Below are 24169 nucleotides of genomic sequence, written 5' to 3' on the forward strand. Positions count from 1 at the left end.
CTCCTGGAAGCCCCAGCTTTCTCATCTGGGTGCAGGCACTTTTCCCATCTCTGTCTCATTTAGGCAAAATCTTAACAGTTAGACATTTTAAAAGGATGGATTCAAGTGTCTCCATTTGACCATTTTAATCTGATATTTTTAGTTAGGTTGTGGCTTATCTCTGGGGAAGCTGCCAGGGTTCTGAAATCTTACCATTAACACTGATATATACAGGCATTTTGAACGCATGTCCAGTGTCTGTAGACGAATACACGACGGGCACTGTTCAGTGAACAAACTGCTGCACAGGGATTATCTTGTTCAATCTTCAAAACAACTCTAGGAGGCAGATTCGATTATTTTCTCCAAACAACCAAAACTGAAGGTCGCAGAGAATGTCAGCAGCCCAAATACGTATGTTTTACAAGTGGGTACAACCAAGATTGTACTGGGTCTGTCTGACTCCTAAACCCAAGCTCTAGAGCATATTTAAATAATTGAAGTGATGAACAGAGTTACGGTAGCAGGACAGATACAGAGATGTGACCGAGAAGGTTAAAATGCTCAGTTCTTTAGCATGTCTGTTAATAAGGCACTCCCCAGTCTTGGGTCAATTTAGATTTTCTCTGTGAACTGTGGAAAATGTTAGTTCCACATTAGAATCTGACAATATAAAAGCAAATTTGCCTCACCACCATGTGCAGTGGCCTTAGTCACCGGAATCTAAGGCAGAATCACCCCCCCCCCCCCGCTCATAATTAACGTTCCTGGAATTACACTGTGTGGGGCTTGGGTGGGGGGCTCTATGCATATGGTGTTCAAGAAGGTGGAAGACTGGCAGTCAAAACTAGAAACATATTTTCTGCTAAAGGCATAATACAAAAATATCTCTGCATTAGGCGTTCCTGATGGTACCCACATATTAAGTCTCAATGGAAGGTGCCATCGATTCTAACACAAAACTGCATTATCTTTCACATACAAATAAAAGAGAGGATTTATTTTCATTCTGAGTTTATTTAACATTTCATCCAGTTGAACTGAAATAATACATTGAGTCCCACACTGGCAAGACACTGTGCTAATACTGAAATAAAAACTGCCAGCCAGTAAATACGCACAATCATAATTCTTCCTATCACGCTAATAGAAATATGAATAACTACTTACTTTTACAGGCTTATTGCACTTCATGTGAACTTTTCTCCAGAAAAGGTATTTCTAAGAGATCAGCAACGATTGCCAATCTCGGTTCATTTGTTCTCTTTTATAAACCATGATTAAACTATACAGTTAATATTTCTATATAAAAGCATCAAGAGTTGGAAGGTTCAATGTTTAAAAAGACACATCTCCATGTTCATTATCCCCTTTATAACGGAGCTTTGGTTGTATCTTCCTGGTGCGTGTAAAATTTCAGTTAGTTCGTCAATCTTCCAACCAGTCATTAATTTTTCAGTGAAGGTTAAGATTCTGAAATGGAGCTACCAATCACCCGGGGGGTGAGAATTTGGAGGTGAGCTGGGGCTGGTGGGGGGTGCCTCAGTCCTTTAGTTTCTTGTTAAAAGCGCCCTTTTAAGCACCTCATGGAGATCTGCCTTGAATTTCAGGCTTTTACCGCTTTGTAAGAGAAGCATCTATGGCAACAAAATGCATCCAAGGCCAGAATGTCGTGGGGAAGCTACTTTGCCTCAAATGGTTTAAGACAGAAAAATCGAAATGAGAAAGTTCTGGCAGCATAAAGGAAGGCTCAGAGTGGCCCCAACTTTCAGATCCATTGATCCTTTCGGAGAAAAGAGAAACACAGACACAAGGCACGCCATTTTTTCTTTATGAGGAAATTCAGTTTGGGCACATTGTCAGGAAAATCTGTCGAAACTAGGTTCTACACTTTTTTCACTTACAAGTCTCTGAATTACAAATTGAATTGAGTGGTCTACACTCAACCACTACCTTGTGTATGCCTTTGAACACCTACAGACTCGAAACATAATCTTTAGTACATTAAATATATCATATGTGAAACTACTACAGATGATGTAAACAGCGGTCCAAGGATTCGTTATTTTCAAACAGGCTGGAATGTGATATACATCATTCAAGTAAAATTCATGTAGTCACTGATTCACAAACACATTGTTTCTGTATCTTTCTGAAGGCCAAAGAGATGTATAAGCTTGACAAGAAAAGACAGGTAGGAGCTGGAACCGTGCTCTCATTGCTAAAGAATCAAACCAACCAGATTCAACCCCGTCACACAGCGTTGGTCTTGAATATTCTGCCAAAACTTGACATTTGTACATTTCAGTTATTTGATTATTTGATGCAAATAATTGATGATAAAGTCAACAAGTGCAAGGTAGGATTAACATCTTCATAAGAATGTAAAACAGAATAAATTTAAAAGTCAACCAAAGAACCCCCCAGCGACATGAAAGCATCCAGGCGTTGACAGCAGGGACGGCTCACTACACTTGTCTATCACCATGACCTTCGGGAGGTCTGTGAAGGAGCTGTTATCCTACAGACCCAAAAACTCATCATCTACCTCGGGCTGCCGGCTGCCCAAACTGGAAGCAAACTGCTCTTAATATTTATGAGACATTTTTCACAGCTGAGCCTCAGAGCTTTCATGTTTTCCCAAATCAGTGCTGAGATCTCCTTGATTTGAAACAAGAATGGGATTAAAAATTCAATATTTTAAACAGATTTCCTTTTCAGGGTCTGGTAATCAATAAGTATTTATTGAGCATACACTGAACATCTATTCTATGCCTAGCCGTGCTCTTTAAAACTCTGGGTGAGGACTTGGATGTTGTCTTGAAAAACAATTACTATAAAAGCTACAGGAAGGGTATTTCTGTAAATTATACCGTGATTCAAATGCAAGGGGGCCGACAGGCGTCGGGCACCTGGCCCACACCAGGCGCTGTGCTGTAAGGAGCAGCTTGACTCTAAAAGGCTAACGTGGATCTTTAAAAGGTTTCTGTAACTGGGAGCACCCGGGCTAAGCAGGATTTTCCTCACCCACGCGGCGTGGCGAGCCCAGGTGCGCAGTTGGCGGGTGAGCTGTCGAGCTGCTCTCCCTCAGCTACAATCCCTTATTGAAGTAGACCCGTCGTAATTCAGGGGAGGTCTCTCCGATCCTGGCTTGCAGCTCAGCCTCCAAGCTGGTCACAGACATGGAACTGGGGTAAGGGAGAAACGACAGGGTTATCACACTGGCAGCGGTGAGACCCAGATCTGGAGAGGGCAGAGAGAGGACCGCCACCCACTCCCCCGTGACTGGGGCAGTGAAACAGAGTCCTGTTTAAGCAACGCTTCATGTGCCTAGAAAATGAGAGACCTGTTCCTTTCAGAAAATCAGCTGTTACTAATAATCAAATAAATGCACCTTAAAGATCCAATGATTACTAAAAGCTTAAAACCACTCATCGCTGGCAAGGCTGGATGGTATCGACAGTCTCAGACCCTGCCGGTATCGGAAAACCATCTGTGGAAACTCGGCTTCCCGGGGAGAAGCACACAGCTGTTCAGCCGTAATGGAAAAGACACGTGTGCTCAGTGGGACTCTGGATGCCAACAACTCACTTGCACTAATGTGCTTTTGTCCACTGTGTTATGATACATGCTCACCCTAAAGCTTTCAGGAAACACTAAACTGTACGAGGAAAACACCTCTGGTAGTCGCACCACTGAGAGATGATCACTGTTAGTCTCCGCTTTCTGCATTTAAAACGAGTACCTGAATGTATTCTATGTATGTACGTATTCAAGCTTATCTTTTTGTTATACAGGCGTACTTACTACATAAAAGTATGAAGACAAATTATCCAGAATGCTTACTACCAGAAAAACTGGTAACATTTTGATGTGGAATTAGTCTTTTCAAAAGATTTGGTCTGCACGATAGTTGAGATGTGATAAAACATGAGGTAAAAAGGATAAGCCATAGATTTACAGACAGATATATGCAAAGAAAAGAAAAACTAAGAATATAGAAAAAAACGCAGTGGCTATTTTCTGTGTAGTGGGACTTTGAGTACTTTTAAAAGGATGTTGCTGGGGCTGGCCCGGTGGCGTGGTGGTTAAGTTCGCGTGCTCCACGTCGGCCGCCCAGGGTTTGCAGGTTCAGATCCCAGGCGTGGATCTAGCACCACTTGTCAAGCCATGCTGTGGCCGCGTCCCACATATAAAATAGAGGAAGACTGGCACAGATGTCAGCTCAGGGCCAATCTTCCTCACCCCACACTTCACAAAAAAGGATGTTGCTGATGATAATGGTAATGGCTCTGACTTATTGATCAGCTTTTGGGCCAGATGTTAGGCATTTTAATCCTTATAAAAACTCTCAAGGTCAGGTATTATCCTCATTTTACAGATAAGGAAACCAGAGGTGCAACTGAGATGTGAGGCCAGGTCTTTCTCCACCCAAAAGCCATGCTCCTAACCACTAGGCTGTACTGCCTCTTGGTCCTTCTGTTTTTCCACGGGTCTATAACATAATTACTATTAAGGTAGTTTAAAGGCTAACCCAATTTTGGAGTCAAAGTTATTCAAACCTTATTGGATGATGGGAAATATTCTCTTTTTTATCTTCTAGGAGAGTTTGTTTAAAATTGAAATAATCTGTTTCTTGACAGTTGAGGAAAATTCACCTGTAAAACCACCTGGTTCTTGTGTTTTCTTTGTAGGAAGCAGTTTAAATAATACTTCAACTTCCTTAATGGCTATAACACAATTCAGACTTTCTAATTTTTAAGCATTGTTAACATTTTTCTAGAAATTTGTCCATGTTGCCTGTTCTAAAATCTACTGACACGATAATGTAGATAATATTCTCTTATCATATTGGTCTCTGCTGAATCTATACCTATGCCTCTTTTTCATTCATATTATTATTTGTGCCTTTTGTCTTGATTGATATCACAAGACAATTGTCTACTTTGCTACAATTTTCAAACAACCAACTTTTGACTTTGTGGATCCTTTATTTTTCCTTGTTATCTATTTTATTTATTTCTGGTCTTACTTCTTTCTTTTTTCTTTCTCTGGAATTTGTTCTTTTGTACTATTTTAAACTTAAGTTGGACATTCAGCGCACTGACTTTCAGCCATTCTTCCTTTCTAATATCGACATTGAAAGTGATAAATTTCTCTCAAAGCAATACTTTTGCTGCTCCCCAGAAATTCTGATAAGGAGTGTTTTCATTCTCTCTCATTCATGCAGAAGAATGGATAACTGTGGCGTATTCATACAATGGACTATTATATAGCAGTCAGAAAATGAAATGACCGGTAGCTACATGCACTAATGTGGATGAATCTTAGTTACAAGATGTTGAACAAAAAGGACAAGTACCAGAAGACTATATGGTACATATACGTATAGTATAACACCCTTGTCTAAAAAGTCCCCAGAGAATAAAACTAAACAATATTAGGCATACATATATAGGATGAAAATTTAAAAATGTAATTGCATGTAAATGTGAAATTTACACAGTGCTTAAATCTGCAGGGGAGGCAGCGAGACGGGCTGGGAGGAACCCACAGATAGAGGTAACTTAAGGGTAATACTTTCATTCATGGGTTGGGCAGTGGATTCATGGATGTTCACTGCATCATTGAAATAAATAAAATAAAATAGGGTCATGCTTGGACCAACGAGGACAGTGTGTTAAGAGCTAAGACATATGATTAATCCTATTCTATGCAACTGACAAGAAAGAAACAACAATAAAAACAAACATACAGACAAATGTATAAGTAAAAAAACTAGACTAATCATTTTTAAACAGAGGAAGCTAAGAGTGTTCTTGGACTCCCAAATGTAAAACCAAGTACTCTCCATGGACACGTGGCCTCATGGCACTAGCAGTTATAGAAAACTTTTAATTTCCATACCTAGAGTTTAAATTAATCATAAAACAAATGTTAGAATGAATATATTGTTTTTCTCATAACACTTAAACAAGATCAAAGCCTATGTAGGAAGCTTCTTTATGGATTTTCAAATCCTTTTAATCTCAGAATCATAACAGCTGCATTTATGAGGGGTTTCCTTCGTATCAGGCGCTCTCCTCAGCATTTCCCAGGCACTATTTCTGAATCTCTGAGTGCAAGGTCAGCTGCTGGACACTGGGATCCCAGTGCCATATACCAGAGAAACAAACTTGTCCTACGTTACGGCCTGAGATTCTGGGGTCTGTACAGTTAGACAGTATGGGTATTCCTCTTTAGAGACGAGGAAATGTATCTGCACTGGGCTTGGAGAACAGGTCCTGAAGGGCCGCCTGCTCCAAGGGGGGTCTGGCTACAGGCACCGCGGTGAGAAAAGGCTCCCTCGCCTTGAGATTTAATTCCTTCCTTAAGAACAGTGGGGCTCAAAGTGGGGAGGAGAGGATGAAAGCTGGGGTTCTCATCAGGTGGAGGGACCTGAGAAAGTCAGTTCGAGAACAGAACACCTCATCCCGGACCTGCTTGGAAAGCCCAGGGCCTTAAAGACCAGATGTCTGGGACCGGTTGGCCCCAGAATAGTGTTACAAAGGCAGGAGCCTGGTGACACTTAAACAAAAGCAAGACAACAAAATGCTGGCTCTCTGTGCCTTGATGTTCCGTCAGGAGAAGGCTGAGACCTAGATTCATGCGACGCCGATTTAATGCCTGTCACTCCGGGCCTGACATCAAAAGCAGGATTCAAGGGCAGTTCGGAATGAAAGACAAGCGCACAATAAGGCTTTTAAGGCAAAAAACTAAGCAGGCAGAAGGGAAGCAAATACCCCACCCACCTAAGCCGAGTGTGTGCAATTGCCGTCCCGGGGGCGGGACTGGCATGCTACTCTGTCCGCGTTAGAGACGCATTTGCCAACGGCTGAAGGACAATGAACCACGCTTAAACTTTTATAAAAGCAAATTTGCATCAGACTTAACCTGACTCTTATCAAAGAATAAAGTGTTTTCAAATGTAATGGCAGTGGGTAGAAAAGAGCTAGGTAGCGAGTTTTGAAATTAAACAGACGCGCGTTTGATTTCTGCGTCTCTCTTCTGCTCAGAGACCCTGGCTTCACTCACTTTCTGCATCAACTTCCCCACCAGTGAAATGGAGCAACGGCCCCTGCGTCTTCAACTGGTTTCCAGGATTAAAACGCATGATCATTCTGAAGAGTAACAAATACGTACCTTTTCTGAGGAAACAGAGCGCAGCACAGGGGTGTGGCAAATACCAAACTTAAAAAAAAAAAAAGACAAATCAGAGTATTTGGAAATGGTTGGCTTTTTGGATTCTATTTTACTTTTATAACAAACCCTTTTCTTTCTTTCGAGCATTATATTGCCTCACAAAAATATGTCCTGTTTGTGTAATTTTATTACCAAGGACTGCCAAAATAATATTTTTTAAATCAAAGATATAACAGGAGTTTAAAAAAGAATCATGCAACTAGCCCCAAATGTAGGTTTCTCTGGAGTTTACTTCTAGCTAATTATTGGGACCATAAGTTCCAGATGTTCTGGGATGGTCTCGTTTTCAAAACTTGTGTCCCATATTATCTACCCTTTCCCTCATCTTTCATATGCTATATACGTATCTTTAAAAAATAAGTTAATTATATCAAAGTAACTCTACTCACCAGAAGCCAACTAGTCCAACTTGAATAGGTGCGCTCATCCACGGGAACCTCTGTGTTGAGAAATAAATTATCTGAATACTTTTTACCCGGGGCTCGTAGAGACAGTTTCTCCTGCTGACTCACTGGAAGGAACCTCTCCACATCACAAGAGCAAGATGGAAGGTGATTAGCGACATTCGGGGGTAACACTGCAACAAGCGTGTTAGTCCTGACTCCCTGCAGCCCCACTTGATCGGTCGAGGAATGCGCATGCACAGACCAGTGGCTCTCGTTTTCCCGGTGCACGTACCATCTGAGTGACGCCGGGCTGTATTCTGGAGGTGGAGAAATCGCTATCATTTAGTTCTAACTTATCTCCCGGCTCAGGAGGCAGGTTAGCCTGGCGCCCAGTTGGAAGACAAACACACCTGCCCTCAGACCTCCGCCCGGCTGTGGGAAGGGCAGAGTCCGGCCTCTGCGAGTTCTGGCCTCCTTACCTGCTAATGAGGATCACAGCAGCCTCCTGAAAGTGTGGGGGAGACACGCAGATGACACTCATTGAGTACAGGGCTGGGGACAGGGCCGAAACCCAACACACGTTCCCCCCTCCTCCCTGCAGCTTGCCTCTCTTAGTTTTCGTTGCTGTCAGTATGGTTAAAACTATCGCCGGCATAAAAAAAGTTTGACTGCCACTTTTTTTAACGGAAACAAGTAAGTTGGTTGGTCTTTTGGAGAGTAAGTGCTGTTAGACCTTCAGTTTTCAAAAAGGAGTGGTAGCAAAATACACAATATAAAGGGCGATGAGATAGATGGTTATATAAAGGAGGCCACTGAAAAAGCTGCAACCAAGCTGTGAGTTGGTGTAATGAAATCAGCCGACTTAGTTACGAGTCAACACAAGCTGTTAAAAGATCAGGGTCCCAAAGAGGCTTGCATGAGAGGCGTACCCTCGTCCCCGAGAATGCTCCTCTGGTGGGAAGGTACGTCACACGGGCTAACGTGAGGGGAGAGAGGCATGGACTAGAGAGGAAGGGAGAAACGTCATCAAGAGGAGGCAGACCCACAGAGCTCACGCAGAGGGCCCACCCCTCAAAGGAGAGCAAGATAAGAAAATACTGTATCCAGGGCAACCGGCTCTGTCTGAGGATGAAGGATTTTTACAAGGAGATGGTAAATCCTCACCCCAGCACTTCCCAGACGTGTGATGTCTGTGCTGGTAGACGGACTCAGTGATGGGAAGGCAAGCTAGGTACTGAACGAGATCCTGTGGAAGAAGGAACTTGAGCCCCTGTGAGCAGCCTCCTCATTTCAAGTGGACTCTTGCCTGCATCCTGGGGAACAGCTCGTGTAATCTCAAAGAAGAACGCATGCAAATGAAAGGCCGACGTGGTGGCAGGGATGGTTTTGTTGGAAAGGCTCTTGGTAAGGACAAGGATCCTGGAGAGATCTGACTGATCCCACGGAACCCAACCTGGATGTCATCCCGTCTCCTGCCTCCTCTCCAGCACCCTATCCTGCTTAATTCATCCCTCCTTCTTCCACAGAACTTAGTCTGAGATGGGATTAGCGAGCTGTGAATGTCTCGTCTTCGCCCACACACTCACAGAACTCCTCGGGGTAGGGACATGTCTCACATAGCACAGAACTGTGCAAACAGAGGGTATTTTAAATAAAAGTGTGAAGGAATTACAGACAGCAATCACAAGTTTAAAAGATACTCAATGAGGTAAAAGCTCAAAAAGTTACTATGACTCTAAATTCTTTCTCCTCCCAATGATCTTTTTTCCAATAGTTTTATTGACTGATGATAAACTGCACATATTTAATGTGCAGAGTATAAGTTTTGACATAGGTATTCCACTGTGAAGCCATCACCACAATCTAGCTGACGGACATAGCCATCATCCCTAAGGCTTTCTTTGTTCCTTGTGCCCTTGGCAATTCCACCCTCTCCCTTAAACCCTGCACCCCGTTCCCTGGCCACCTCTGATCTATAAATTAGTTTATATTTTCTGGGATTTTAGATAGAGCATCTACTCTGTTGTATAATTCTTTTGAGACTCATTCATGTTGCTGCATGTGTCAACAGTTCATTGCTTTTCCCTGCTGAGTTGGGTATTCCATTGTGTGCATGTACCACAATTTGATAATCCACTCTCCTGCTAAGAACATCTGGGTTGTTTCCAGTCTTTCCTGCAAATAAAGCCGCTGTGAAGGTCTGTCTTTTCTGGACACATGCTCTCATTTCTCCCAGGTAAATACCTAGAAGTGAAAGGGCCGCATCACATGGTAAGCATATGTTTAACCTTTTAAGGAACTGCCAGATTATTTTCCAAAGTGGTTGTGCCATTTTACAGCTCCATTAGCAGAAGACAAGAGTACCAGTTCCTCTGCATCCTCCACAACACTTGTTATAGTCAGTCTTTTTAATCTTAGCCATTCCAATAGGTTGAGTGGTAGCTAATGTGGTTTTAACGTGAATTTCCCCAATGACTAAAGATACTGAGCATCTTTTCACGTGCTTATTTGAAAACTGCATATATTTGGTTAAATGTCTGTTCAAACACTTTGCCCATCTGTTTATTGAGCTGTTTTTTTGAACGAGTGTTGAGGGCTCTTTACACATCCTGGATGCAGCTCCTTTATCAGATACATGCTTTACATAAATTTTCTCGCAGTCTGTTTCTTGTCTTTCCATTTTCTTTGTAGTTTTCAAACATCAGAATTTTAACATTTTGATGGAGTCCAATTTGTCAATTTTTCTTTTATGTACTATGTTACTATGGTTGTGTCTAAGAAACCTTTGCCTAACTCTAGGTCTCAAAGATGTTCTAGTATATTTTCTTCTAGCAGTTTGACAATTGTAGATTTTTACATTTGCAGTCTATGAATCATTGGAAATTAACTTTTATATATGCTACAGTCAATTTCCTACACATGGCCCACATCCTAGGACCTGACCATCCACAAGTCTCCCTACAAGCCATGCTCTGTCTCCCCTTTGAGCTTCTGCAGAGCATGTGCCATTGGCCAGACCTCTTCAAGTCTCTGCCCTCTCCTGCAGTCGGGGGAGACGCCTCCACTACTTGCTCTGAGCCCTGTGCTGTAGACACCGTGCATCGGAGCCACTCCCTGTGCCTCTTCCCATCACTGTGCTATAAGGCCCCTGAGAGCAGGGCTCAAGCCCTGTTCTATGACTCCAGCACTAGCATGTTGCTTGGCATGCAAGGCATTCGGCAAAGGGCTGCTGAATAAATGAATGAATGAACAAAGAAATGCTACATTCACACTCAATTAGCAGACAATCCTGACAACCTACCGAGTAGGCGGAGCGGCCTACCTTTATTATAGGGACAGAGAACTAGAACCTAAGGAATGAGGAACTGTTCTCTCACCCAAACCATATCAGTTTTGTTCCCAGTGAGAGTGCCAGCAAGGTAAGGAGACCACAGGAGCTCTTCTTCCTGAAGACTGTTCTGAAGTACCAGATTTCAGGCAGTGAACTTTTTGGTTTACTGCACAGATTGCCGTGAGCCACCTGCCTGCAGCTGCTGCTTTCTTCCAGCACTGCACTTGGGCAAAGATAAGGCGGAGGGGAAGGATGAGTCATGCCGAAAGCTCCCCAGGCTCCCCACTTAAAAAGCCAAGAATGTTCAATCGGCCTTGTGTTTGCAGACGAGTTGGGTCACGCCCAAGGTAAAAGCCCAGATAATTACATCCTTGCAGAGGCACATGTGGCCTCCAGAGCTATGGGAACAACCAGAGAGCCGAGCCGACCGAGGCAGACGCCACCCACGTGGACATTCTGAGCCACCGAGGACCGTCTCCGGGACTTTGTAAGGGCGCTCGGGAAAGCCTGCCTTTCAAAATAGCACGTGAAAATGCTTTGGAGATGGAAACATATGGAAGTTAATATAAGCCGACTCTGCCTATGTTTTTGTAATGGCCACACTATCAATTAAGTCTTACGGTCTTCTCCACATGGGCAGAATGCCGTATTTCAGTGTAACGGCAACCACGAACTTGGGAGTGGTACGTGTGTATGAGGAGCTCAACAACATTTAGCTGCTACGTTTTCAAAGCAACATCCTCCACTGAGCTGTGGAGTATAGCTCCAGCCAGACCCCCTGCAGCTAGCGAGGCACTCGGACTCACGCACCAGCTACTCTGATCCTTCCTCCCAACCTTGTCACGGAGGTTCTACAGCCAGTGGCCCCTTCTGGCTCTGGGGGGGTGGGCCGGGGCAGGCAGAGGGCTTCTTTGGGAAAGGGAAGCAAGATGGCACATCTCCAAATTATTACTGAAGGGTACGGTATCAAGCAAAGCTAAAAACCGCAAACTAACACGAGGAAGGAAAACAAAAGATGTATTCACTTATTATTGTGAAAAAGCCTAGGAGAGTGTGGCAATGGTAGCTAACCGCTTGTATCATTTGCTGGTTCCTTCATGTAAGAAAATGCCAGGCTGTGTCTATAGCAATTTCTGTCTGTCACAGCAAGAAAATTATGCAGTGTGACCAACTATGTCTTCTATTCAGTGTTTGTCACTGAGAGATTAGAGTAACTGCGGCAACTCTGCCAACAGCACTGAGCCCCCAGGAGTTCGAAGGAACGCCTGAATCGGGAGAATCAAGTTTTCCCCGGTGACCTAACTTTTCAGCGTTAATGTAGGTACAATTGTAGACTTTCTTAGAGAATTTCTGGAATCCCAAGCCATGATCAGGACACATGTTAGCAGCCAGAGTGTGCCCAACATCCACAGGCTGGAGCTAGACACCACAGAATAACGTCCCAGCAGCAGTGGCAAGAGGCAAGATTCAGAGCCTCTGCTCCAGAGCCCAGCTGCTGGACCCCTCTGCTACCTGGGCGCTGGGTGGCTCTGAGAGGCAGAGAGAAAGGAATGGGGAAGCCTCCACAGTGGGCATGCGGCCTCCCCACTGCTTTCACAGTCACCTGCAAATTCACGCAATTGGAACCCTGCTATCCTATGGGTGCAATGATCCGCATTTACCCCTCTTCTTTCGCAAAACCTGTTACTTCTCTTCTTTCGTAAAAGCTGTCACTTTCACGTCAGACAAACTAACATGGTAAGATGACGGTTTCCAAGCCCTGTACCTACCCAGAAATCTGGTCTTGCTTTAAAAAACCTGCTTTTGCTTAAATTCAGTGGGAGGCGGAGGTTAGATGTATCTTTTCGAAACCTTGCAGCAGAAAATGACTTTGGAAAACTTTTTCAAGAATCATCAGAACGAGAGCTACGAAGTAGGTAACATGTAAAACAAGGCACAGTTACATGTTGGTCCACACTAATAGCTTTACCGCTTAAATACACGTAACTGCTTTGTATTTCTGCTTAATCTTACAACGAAGGCTGTCAAAAACCCACAAAGGAGATGGATGGAGACTCAGAGGGTTTTTGAGGGTGTAGCTTCCTGGGGTAGCCCAGGGGTCTCTGGATTCCCTATGAGGACAAGGAGCACTGGGACCATTCGGTCAATGCAGAGCCACTGTGACGCTCTACCTAACACTTCATAGTGTTGTGTAAGACTGCAACAGGAGGAAGCTCATGGAATGTGAGGCTTCCAGATTCCTAACGTTTCCAAGAGACAATAGGAGGGGGCGCTGCAGAGAGGGGCCCTTTTCACTCCCACGGGGTTGGTGCATTAACACGTAACAACCTGGGTGTGTCAGTCAAATGAGATGCTCGACAGCACTGTTTCTTCATAGCAAACTTCTTAGCTTATTTTTCGAAAAATGTGATTGTACTAAGAGTGTTTAGGAAGTGTTGACTTAGTGTTGGCCTTAGTTTTCCATCTGCGGCCCACAGGGAGGGTTACAGCTTCATGAACACACCTGTTGACATTTAGAATTTTCTCAATCACTGAAATCATTCAGGAAGGGCTTGGTCTGAGAACTATGTCCTTTTTTCAAAGCTCTAGTGTCCCATCGATGGCACGGTTCTAAGACTGAAAACAATTCACTCCAAGGGAGCTGTGGTCTTCACCACAACACAGCTGCCCCTCCAGCGAGGAGCCTGACCCATTTCTCCTGGCAGATCTAATGGTGTCACTTCCCAAACAGCATGAGCCCAATGAGTCACCCTACGCCACTGTCTCCTACTTGTTACAAGAATTGGAAAACTAACGTGAAGGATAAATACTATTGTATTAAATCATGGAAACTACAAAAAGCAATGCAGAAAGAATGTATACAGTGCATGGACATTCCTTGGTTACAAATTCATCCTGTAATATTTTTAGACCTTGAGGGGAGGCAGCTGCTAGATTAATGAATCATTAGATAAGATCACCAAAGAAAAATACATCAGGATACTAAATTCAGTGTTCCATGAAGCTACTACTCCATATTATTTCTTCATTTCTGATAGTATGTATAGAGAGTTATAAACATGGAATTCCAAATTCACACCACCTCTTCATTGTTAGCTAGCGAAGCATCCAGTTGATGACTAAGCTAAGCATGTACCTGCGGGACAACTTCTCAACAGAAGTGGGGAGCAGTCTGCATTTATGAGAGCTTTTTCAACTATCTGAGATTAGAAACAAAATGTTTCTGGAAACATCTTTTTATTTGCATAAGTGAGCAAATGTAACCAGCCCCCGAATTCTTTACTCAGTACTTATGTAGGAGGAAATATCTGTATAGTTTGAAGTCTGAAAGTGAATTGAAAGAGTGAGACAATGATCAACAGAATTGGGGCTTACCTTTAGAAAGGCTTTCTTTTCCAAAGTGTTCATGATAAATGGAGGGATAGCTGGAAGTAAAAATAGATCTACTTAAATCTTCACTTAATATCTATTTTTAGCTCACATTTTTTTCCCCCAACAATTTCACAAAAGGCTTAAGTCACTTTCAGGCTATTTTCACACTAGCAGAGTGAAGCCAATTGCAATAATTCTTGAAACTACTTTAGTATTTAAGAAAAAATCCACTATTCCCATTCTCTAGATTTTTGAAAAATAATGTAATGCTCTTTGCCAGGCAAAAAATTTTATAATCTTGAAGAGAACTTTATATTTAACATTAAATATGTAACAATACAAACATGAGGACCTCTACCCCCGTACTAATAAGACAAACCCAACCTCCCCTGGGTGTCCATTCCACGCGTATAAAGCAGCATAAAGATTGCTGCCTTGACTCAGGCAGACCACTGGCTAGCTGGTGCTCCTGGAAAAGTTACCTCACTTCTCTGAGCCTTAGTTTTCTGCTTTCCTCATCCATAACAGGGGGAGAATTGGCCCAAACTGGACAGGATGATTGGATGTAATAACACTCGTAAAACATTGGGCAGTGTTAGATGATTTACTCACAGTTTTTATCAGACTAAATGGTGACATCCATAACTCCAATATGTCAATCACCTTTTTCACTGGGATAGAAAAACTATGTTCTTCCTCTGGGGGCTAGATTATTATCTAAGCCAGAGGAAATGGATTTGTTGGGCTGGCTGAACTCCAAAGCGGAGACTCATACTTCAAAATGGGAAAGTACAAAACCAAAAGCAAGCCCAGCGGAGAAGCTGGATTTTGGCAAATCTGGAAATCTGGGCTCCGCAGGCGTGTCGGGCGTCCCCGCCACCTCCTGGCAGGTCAGTGGCTCGGGGGACCCCTGGCCTACATTTCACAACTGTGGTTTCCACAGTGCACCTCGTTACATCAGTTAATGGGGCTTCAGTCAGATAACCCCCATGAGCTGGAAGGTGAATATGACGGTCATCAAAGCTTTCCTTCATGCCCTCTTTTTCAACTTTGTTGCCCACTCCTACTTGTCTGCTGATGAGCATTCACAGCGATGAAAGGAATTTAAAGCCAACAACAAGTAGTGGGAAAACTTGAGAGTGGCTGATTACGTATGCTTCTGTTGAGAGCTCAGTTAACAGCCAAGTGCTGTTTGCATACAGTTTAGATGAGGAAATTAAACGCACTAATTTCTATTTTTTCTGCAAAGGGCACTGTAACTCCCAGCCCTCCAGGTCCTGAGTAAGTCTGAGAAGCTTCTCTAGGCCCCTGGCCTGAGGAGAGCTCTAAGAAGCCTTGGGAGTGGACCGGTGATTCCCAGAGGAGAAAACACAATGTAGATTTTCTGCTGTTGGTCATGTTGCTGCCAAGCCCTAAGGACGGAACTGAGTAGGAACCTGGTGCACAGTTTGTTCATGGCTGCTCTAGCCGACCCAACTTGCTCTGTGTTTTAAGGGTTTCCAATTGATACAAATACATTTTCAGGAGAAATTCCTATTCAAGAACTTCGGGAAGTTTCTTTGCAAGATTTACAAAGATCAAATTCTTTCCCTTCAAGTTCTCATCACCTCTACTATCACTGCCCTGGTCCAACCTGCCGTCATCGCTTGCTTGGAGCACTGCGACAGCGTCCCGACCAGCCTACCCTGGAGTCGTGGACACATGAATGATGCCACTCCCCTTCAAAACCCTCTATGGCTTCCTACCCCTCAGATTAAAAGCCAGGGCTCCAAAGGCCTGCGGGCCATCCATGTTCTGCCCTCTGGGGCCTCGCTCACTCCATTCTCCTGCTCCCGTCTCCCTCTTTCTACTCCAGCCATACCTGCCATGTTGCAATGCTTCTGACACACCAGGCAGGCGCCCCCCCTCCTGCTGTTCTAACTGCTAGAATCTGCCCCCGGGCCACGCAGCTCCCTCCCCCTCTGCCCAGCACTCCTTCCTGGCCATCCCGTCTACTTCCACCCAAGACCCCGGTTCCTCCTTTTCCCCTCAGGCTTCATCATCATCTCACATATATATTTCACTTACTTATTTTGTTGATTCTCGGCCTCCTCCTCTAGAAAGTAAATTCCACCAAGGGGAATGACTTTTTCTTTGGTTCAAAGATGCAGAAACGCTCGCTCAATCTATGTTTATGGAATAAATGAGGGGAGGATAAAGTTCTACTAACCCATGCCTGGGGCTGCCATGAGAATCCTGGAGATGACTACCTGTGCGATGGCTTGTTTGGCAGCATTTGCCGACTCGCCCAGGCGGTTCCCATTTTCATCGGTGACAGGAATGCCAACTTTGAGTTCCCTATGGAGCAAACGGCACACAGGCGTTCACAGATCCCGGTGTGCAATGGCTGGAAACAGCGCTTATGTTGTGAAAGGTCAGGTCCCTACTGATCCAAAAACCTGCTCAAGTGTCATTTGCGGCACTAATAAGTCTACTTTAAATAGCACGGACAAGTTTAATCTCGTGTGATAGGCACAAAAGTAAAATAACACTAATAAACTTTGTAAAAAAGGTATAGCAGTTTTAAGAAAAATATGACTCAAAGGGCGAACGCTAACATAAAGGAAAGGCTAATTTCTATGCTGATGTGCAAATCTGAGCAAGTCTTCAAATGAGACAGACACAGTACGGAGCGTTAGTAAGCCAACTGACTACACTGACAAGGGCGTCATAGGTCGCGGCACTTCTGAGTTTGCTAACTACACTAACACCAGAAGGAGAGCTCCTAGCGTTACCCCGTTTTTCGTTATCCACTCCTAAATGCTTTTTCTCATTCTTTCTTCTCCTTTAATTTTTGCCGTTCTATAAAGTACTTTCAAAGATATAGATTATTTTAAATCTCCCCCAAAAATTCTAGGGTGAAAAAGAACCTTTTTTAGAGAATAAACTTTCTTTGCGTAGACTTTCTCTGCCCAGCCCTAGCACAACTAAATGTAAGTGTGAGATATATTTTTTTAACTTTTTATTATACAGAAGTAGAAAGACTATTCTAAACCCTCAGGTACTCATCAGCCTGCTTCAACAATTAACAACTCCCGGCTAAGCTTGTTTCATCAATGGAGCCATCCTCGCCCCCAACGCCAGATTATTTTGAAGCAAATTTCAGATCTCATATAATTTCATCTGTAAATATTAAAATAATTTTTTAAGAGTTTCAACAAAGCTAATTATTACAAGAGATTCCAGTGTCAAGCACAAGTCCTAAGAGTGCACGTTAGTCTTACCTTTGTCTCATTAATGGAATATTAATGCAATTAGCAGCAGCCACCGCAGCAAAGGGAACAAAACGTCCGATGAGTGGTGAGACGTGCTGCAGAAACGAGAGTCCAAGAGTGTTGTGTGACTTTCCCTGCAGTATTGGATGGAAATACTTGTTTCTTCTTGAAAATTGCTAAAAATGCAGAGTCCTGTTTGTACAGAAACTCAGGCCAAGAGAACTTTCAAAACTTGTTTCCTAGAGATATTTTCATATTTCCAGCATGGGCACACTGGGACAATGCAGACTTCTAGAACATTCTGAGAGCTTAGTGTGGTTGTCGGAGGAGGGGGCTCTGGAGTCCCAAAGTCTGAGTTCAGATGCTGGCTCCCCCACCTCTTCAGAGGGGGGGTTCTGAGGGTGAGCACTTAGCATTGAATTTAGCACTTAAAGCACAGTGTCAGGAAGAGACCAGGGGCTTGGCAGATCTTACCGGTGACACCCCTTCCCAAGCTTACTGGAAGATATAATTAAAATATACAGTTGAAGATAATGACTATAATAAAAAAGTACCAAGACTTGAGCTATTTTGAGAAATAATAGAGAGACTTAGAGCCCGGCAGGTGAGGACAAATTAAGAAGCTATACTATGGGAATAAAAATCCAAGTACCTTGGTCAATGCATTGAGTCCTAGAGCTGTTGCCACAGCACCCGTTGTTGCAGAAACATAAGCCGTTCCCAATTCACTGAGAAGAAAGAGAACAGTGCATAAACGACTGCGTGTCAGGAAACTCAGAGACAACATTTTTTGAAGAAATGAGAGGGAAATGTGAAAGAGCATGATTAAGAATGGAGAATGGAGATGCCACAAAATAATACTCATTATTACTCTACAAGTAGAGAAATCCAGAGAAAAAGCAAGTAGACCCACAACAAATGTGCTTCTTCACATGTAACCTGACTAGGACCCAAAACAAGCAGACAGAGAACATATGGACGTGCAGGGGAAAGAAAGGAAGGGAGCTGTGAGTGTGCAGAAACCCACAAACGTAAAGAAACACACACTGGGCCAAATGCTTCTAGTATGTTTGCTTAAATCAAAAACATTTCTCGGGCCAGCCCGGTGGCACAGGGGTTAAGTTCGCATGTTCCGCTTCAGTGGCCCAGGGTTTAACGGTTCGGATCCCGGGTGTGGACATGGCACCGCTTGACAAGCTATGCTGTGGCAGGCGTCCCATGTATAAAGTAGAGGAAGATGGGCACGGATGTTAGCTCAGGGCCAGTCTTCCTCAGCAAAAAGAGGAGGATTGGCAGCAGATGGTAGCTCAGGGCTAATCTTCCTCAAAAAAAAACTTCTCATTTATTGAAAGTAAAAATACAATGCTGCCATTCTTAAAATTACATCTTAGTGTATAAAAATCCTCAAAGTTTCACCTTCAAAATACAATTAAGCCCAAGAAAGTCTACCTTATTTTAAAATAAATTTTAATTCAAGAATGGACGAAAGGAAGGGGTGGTAACACTGCTGGCTGCAGATTTCCAAATCCTTCATTCCAGGTGACGACAGTAGAAGAATACAGACTGTCAGATGCAATTTAAAGTGATAACACAAAAAAGAAAGCACTTCGAAGTGTTACACAAGTTGTGCTGAAAGCTCTGGTTAACTAATCACTTAAGCCTGTCTAAAATTTCTTTTACAGGAGGCAAAATTTTAAGCCCATTTTCTTTCTTTTTAGCTCCAAAGATGACCTATTTTAAAGACAAATCCGATCTAAAAAAAGCTGTCTTGATTTCTGCAGAGACCACATTGTTGATCCCCTATTTTGACTTGGTATCTGTCCCCAGGTTCAGGGTATATCTGAACTGCCTGCTGTGTGTTCTGCAGGGAGAAGGAGCTGAGGTGTGGGAGAGCTATGCTCCCACCAGCACCACTAACAGCACTAGGAGTGCCTAGAAGGGAGGCTGGAGAAAACAGTTATCTTGCTAGAAAGGGAAGAAAAGAAGCACTAAAATATGCTCCATAATAGTCTGAACAATATAAACAATTTGTCCAAATATACTTTTTTTTTTTTTGGTGAGGAAGATTGGCCCTGAGCTAACAACTGTTGCCAATCTTCCTCCTTTTTTTTGGTCCTTCCTAAACCCCCCGTACATAGTTGTATATCCTAGTTGTAAGTCATTCTGGTTCTTCTATGTGGGATGCTACCACAGCATGGCCTGATGAGTGGTGTGTAGGTCTGTGCCCAGGATCTGAGCCGGTGAACCCTGGGCCACCTAAACAGGAGAGCATCACCACTGAATCAAACGAAGGCTGGAGAGCGAAGAGGATGGCTACATCTTACAGTCTTACTTTACAGTGAGGGGCGCGTCTCCACTTCTGTTGGTGTAATTGACCACGGCGTTGAAGGACTGGTTAATCCACTGCCAGAACAGCACAGCCGGCGTGGTCCTGCAACAGAGCAGCCCATCACACACCCACCATCGCTCGGGGCCCGGCCGCTGTGCAGAACGGAAAGTGGGAACCCCGGTAACTGGAGGGCGGAGGGCTGGAGAGGGGAGAACTCTGAGACAAAGGCTGTGCCTTCTGGGTCAAAGGCTTAGGATCCGTGCGGCTAGAAAGATTTTTGTCCTTGTGATTCCGTTTCTTCATTTGTTAGATGTGGGTAACACCAAGCTTGGAGGGCTACAGTGAGGATGACATTACCTCACTCAATTTTGCAAACTTAATTTTGTAGAAAGCCTGGCATAGAGTAAGCGCTCAATAAATGTCAGGCCCCTTCTCTTGGGGGAAAAAAGAAGCCCTTTGTAGGCTAAATAGTCCTGATCCCCTCACTGCACGTACAAGTCTAAGTGTCTATTTCCACATCTACACCCGCACCTACGCTTACACCTTTATCATCGGGATGGATTAAAAAGAGAATTTGTTTAGAGACTCTCTTTATTTTCTTTTTCCATCTCATTTTCTTTTGGGTCTAAGATTTAAGGAAAAATTCAACTTCTGTTTGAACAAGAAAGAGAATACTATCCAGCAGAGGGAAAACGTCAACAAGGCCCAGAGATACAACATTTATACAAAATGGTAACATGAAATGACATTTATTTCAATGTAACTATTTACATACAAAAACGTAGTTTAAGCTTCTGTCATATAAAGAGAATCGTTACATTTCCTTAACTTACCTATAAAATGTCATCATACAGCCTGTGATGGTCATGTTCATTGGCACCTGGGCTGACATTCTTCCTATCAAAATCATCTTCTCGCCAGTGTCAGGATGAAAAGCAGAATCGTAGATGTACTTTGCCCTCCATAATTCGTTTTCTGTAAGACCTGGAGGAACAATTCCTTGTCTAGGACAACAACAAACACGGCAGTTGTTCATTTCAAATATCTCACAGCGCTCGAGACACACACAGCTAGAAGGTTCTCAAGTTCACACTCACCTTAGACAACTGTGCCTGGATGGCGGACACAGCTAATTATCACAAAGCCCGTGAAATTTTAATAACAAAAACAGCAATAAACACTTAAAATGAACACTTCAAACCCATATATCTCAAATTAGCTGCAATTTGGAAAAACAAAGACTTATATGATAGGGAAGTATTCAACATTGAAATCTTCTTTGTTTTAAATGACATATTTATAAATGTATTTTGCACTTTGCAAACTCAAATATTTTTAACTGATTCGACTAAAGGTGTGGCACTCAGGAATAGTAATCCATTTTTAAACCTATAGTTGGACAACCTAGATTAGAAAGGCTTATTATTTTTTCTCCTTATCAAAGAAACACATATTCATTGCTAGAAATTTAGAAAATACAGAAATTCATTAGAGCAACTAAAATCATTCAAGCCTTGACCTTCTCATCACCCCTGGGAATCTTCTGGTGAACACACTGTCACTCTCTGCTAGGATCTACATACACAATGTGTTTATTTAAAGGTATCGCACCAAATCTGCTACTTCATAACCACCCTTTTTATTCAATAATATCTTGTAAACGTTTCTCTACATTTTTACATATTCTTCTATATCATCTACACCAGGTTGAATAGTGTCCCGCCAAAATTCACATCCACTTGGAACCTCAGAATATGACCTTATTTGGAATAGGGTCTTTGCAGATGTAATTAGTTAAGATGAGGTCATGCTGGATTAGCATGTGCCCTAAAGCCAAGACTTGGTGCCCTTCTAAGATGGCCTGTGCAGCCACACAAAGAAGGCCACGTGATGACAGAGCAGAGAGTGGAGTGATGCAGCTACAAGCCAAGGAACACCTAGAGCCACCAGAAGCTGGAGGAGGCAAGGAAGCAGTGTCCCCTGGAGCTGACAGAGGGAGCGTGCATGGCCCTGTCGACACCGGGATGTCGGACTTCCAGCTCTGGAACTGAGAATAAATTCCTACTGTTTTCAGCCCCCTAGTTCGTGGTAATTTGTTCTGGCAGCCCCAGGAAACTCGACCTATCATCCTTTTAAATGCTGCCCAGGACTCCACTGGACGACCGTGAAACAGTCTATGATCCCGATTCCCTACTGCTGGACGTTTGAATTGCTTCTAATCTTTCCCATTTGTAAAGGATGAGAAAGTGAATATCCTCATAAATAAATCTTTCCCCACATCCAAGATTACTTAGAAAGAAATGAGTACATTTGCTGAGACAAAGGCTGCATAAAACATGAAAACTGTAAATATGTCTTTTATCCTTTTTCTCTACTTGAGTATGTCTTTTCTATCATCATCATCAGCAGCATCATTACTATTTAGGTAACTTGTATATATATTATACACTGCAGATAATTTAGTTAGTGTTATCAGCTGTCTCGAAAACCTTTATTTTCATGTGGTGAGGTGGGAACAAATGAAGTTTCTGTCTAGAAAGGTCTGACCCATTTCAAGATTATACAAATGTTCACCTATACTTTCTTGCATTTTCAAAATGGTTTTCTTTGTCACTTAACTTTTTAATCTATTTGGAATGTATCTTAAGATACGAAAACATGAAATTTGCTTAACTTTCCTTTCCGCTTGGCTGGTCTGCCACTCCAACGCTAAGATTTAAACGCTATATTCATCACCACTTGGGATTTGGTGAACGCCAGGCTGGACTTCTGGACCTTCTATAGTGTTCCCGTGGTCTGCATCTTCCGGTGGCCAACGCCCACCATTTTAATTTGACAGTTCGTTCTAGCATCTGGGAGAAGAATGGCCCCTCATTCATTACTCTTTCTTTTTCAAAAATGCCTTAGTCACACTAATTTATTCCTCTAGATAAACCTTGGAATTATTTGGCAATTTTATGGGTGATCACATTGTATTTTGACAGAAACTATTAATCCGGAGAGAAGTGACATCTCTACAAATTAAGACTTTTCATCCAGCTCTACTACATTTCTGCAGTTACTCAAAGGCTTCTTTTAATGACCCCTAGTGGTCTTGTCACTGTTTCACAATTCCAGGTAAGTTTATTCCAGGATATTTTATACACATATTTATCATTCTTATGAATGAGATTAAAAAATATCATCTAATTGGTTATTGCTGGTGTATAGGAAACTACTGACTTTTTGCGTCTTATAAGCAGCCCCCTCATAGGTCCTTATTTGTTCCATTTGTTTCCCAGTTGATTGTTGAGCATATCATCATGTGCAAAAAAAAAAAAAATTCTCATCTTTTCAGTATCTCTCCATCTCATTTCTTTTTCTGTTTTACTGAACTGGTTAGGGCTTCCAGAACAACGTTACATAATAGTGAAGGTAAGGGCAACCCTGGGCGGCTGCTGGATTTAACGAGAAGGCTCTCGGGGCAACATCTTTAGGGGAGCGTTCTCTCGGATGTTGATAGACGTTATGGGAAAAAAGAAAGGGCCCGTACCTAAGTCTGGGAAAATGGATTAAACAACTTTCCTTACTGCAGGACTTCCTGGAATCTTAAAAAAAAGTTAATGGGATGTGACATCCTCAAAGGTGCGATGTAAACTTTCCCAAACTTCACTACTAAAACCATCATCTTCTTTTTTTGGGGCAAATATTCCATAGGATGATTTCTCTGCAGAACTGTTTTCAAGAAGTGTCACTATTCAGTGTGATGCTGGCTGCTAACTCGGGCTATGTGTTCTTTATCATACTAAAGTACTGCGCGTTATTCCCAGCTCATTAATTATTTTCTGAGAAATAGATGGAATTTTACCTTCTTTTGGGCATCTGTTAAGAAGGGTTTTTTTCTACTTTGATGTGATAAAGGACATTGATAGATGTCCTAAAATTAAATCATCTTTTTATTCTTGGAATAAATCCTACTCATTCATGTTTTAACATAAGGTTGGATTTGATGCTCTAGTATTTTATTTTGGATTTTTGCATTCTTAATTTGGAAGATGGACCATTGTTTTCTTTCTGTGTCCTTTTGCCTTCTGTAGTATCAGGGCTGCAAAAGAATTGGGAAGCATCTCCTTGTGTTCTATACTCCCATAACATTTTAAATAACGAAATCAGTTTTATGAAGGTGTAATTGAAATATAATCAAAGTCACCTATTTTAAGTGTGCCATTTGAAGAGCTTTGAAAAATGTACACAGTGGCGTAACCACCTCCAGCATCATGGTACAGAACATTCCATC

The 24169-nt window shown here is 42.7% G+C and overlaps 1 protein-coding gene across 37 annotated transcripts in view; it reads right to left on the minus strand.

The window, feature by feature from the left end:
• Positions 1-976: 976 nt before the first annotated feature.
• Positions 977-24169, minus strand: part of SFXN1 (sideroflexin 1) — a 45649-nt gene continuing 22456 nt past the window's right edge. For 12 of the 37 annotated variants that reach the window (XM_070568992.1, XM_070568993.1, XM_070568994.1 and 9 more), the window contains 9 exons: positions 20727-20897; positions 19897-19995; positions 18217-18292; positions 17574-17659; positions 16520-16647; positions 14314-14363; positions 7611-7660; positions 7162-7209; positions 977-3167 (listed from right to left, as the gene is read on the minus strand). In XM_070568992.1, coding sequence (XP_070425093.1) covers positions 3071-3167; positions 7162-7209; positions 7611-7660; positions 14314-14363; positions 16520-16647; positions 17574-17659; positions 18217-18292; positions 19897-19995; positions 20727-20897 — 805 coding nt within the window. In that variant the 3' untranslated portion in view covers positions 977-3070. Of the gene's footprint in view, positions 3168-7161; positions 7210-7610; positions 7925-8086; positions 8113-8366; positions 8610-14313; positions 14364-16519; positions 16648-17573; positions 17660-18216; positions 18293-19896; positions 19996-20726; positions 20898-24169 lie in introns of those variants that run through there. The other 25 variants (XM_070569010.1, XM_070569009.1, XM_070569011.1 and 22 more) reach the window with 5 other exon arrangements.

This window comes from Equus przewalskii, chromosome 13 (assembly GCF_037783145.1).
Source record: "Equus przewalskii isolate Varuska chromosome 13, EquPr2, whole genome shotgun sequence".
Lineage (NCBI taxonomy): Eukaryota > Metazoa > Chordata > Mammalia > Perissodactyla > Equidae > Equus > Equus przewalskii.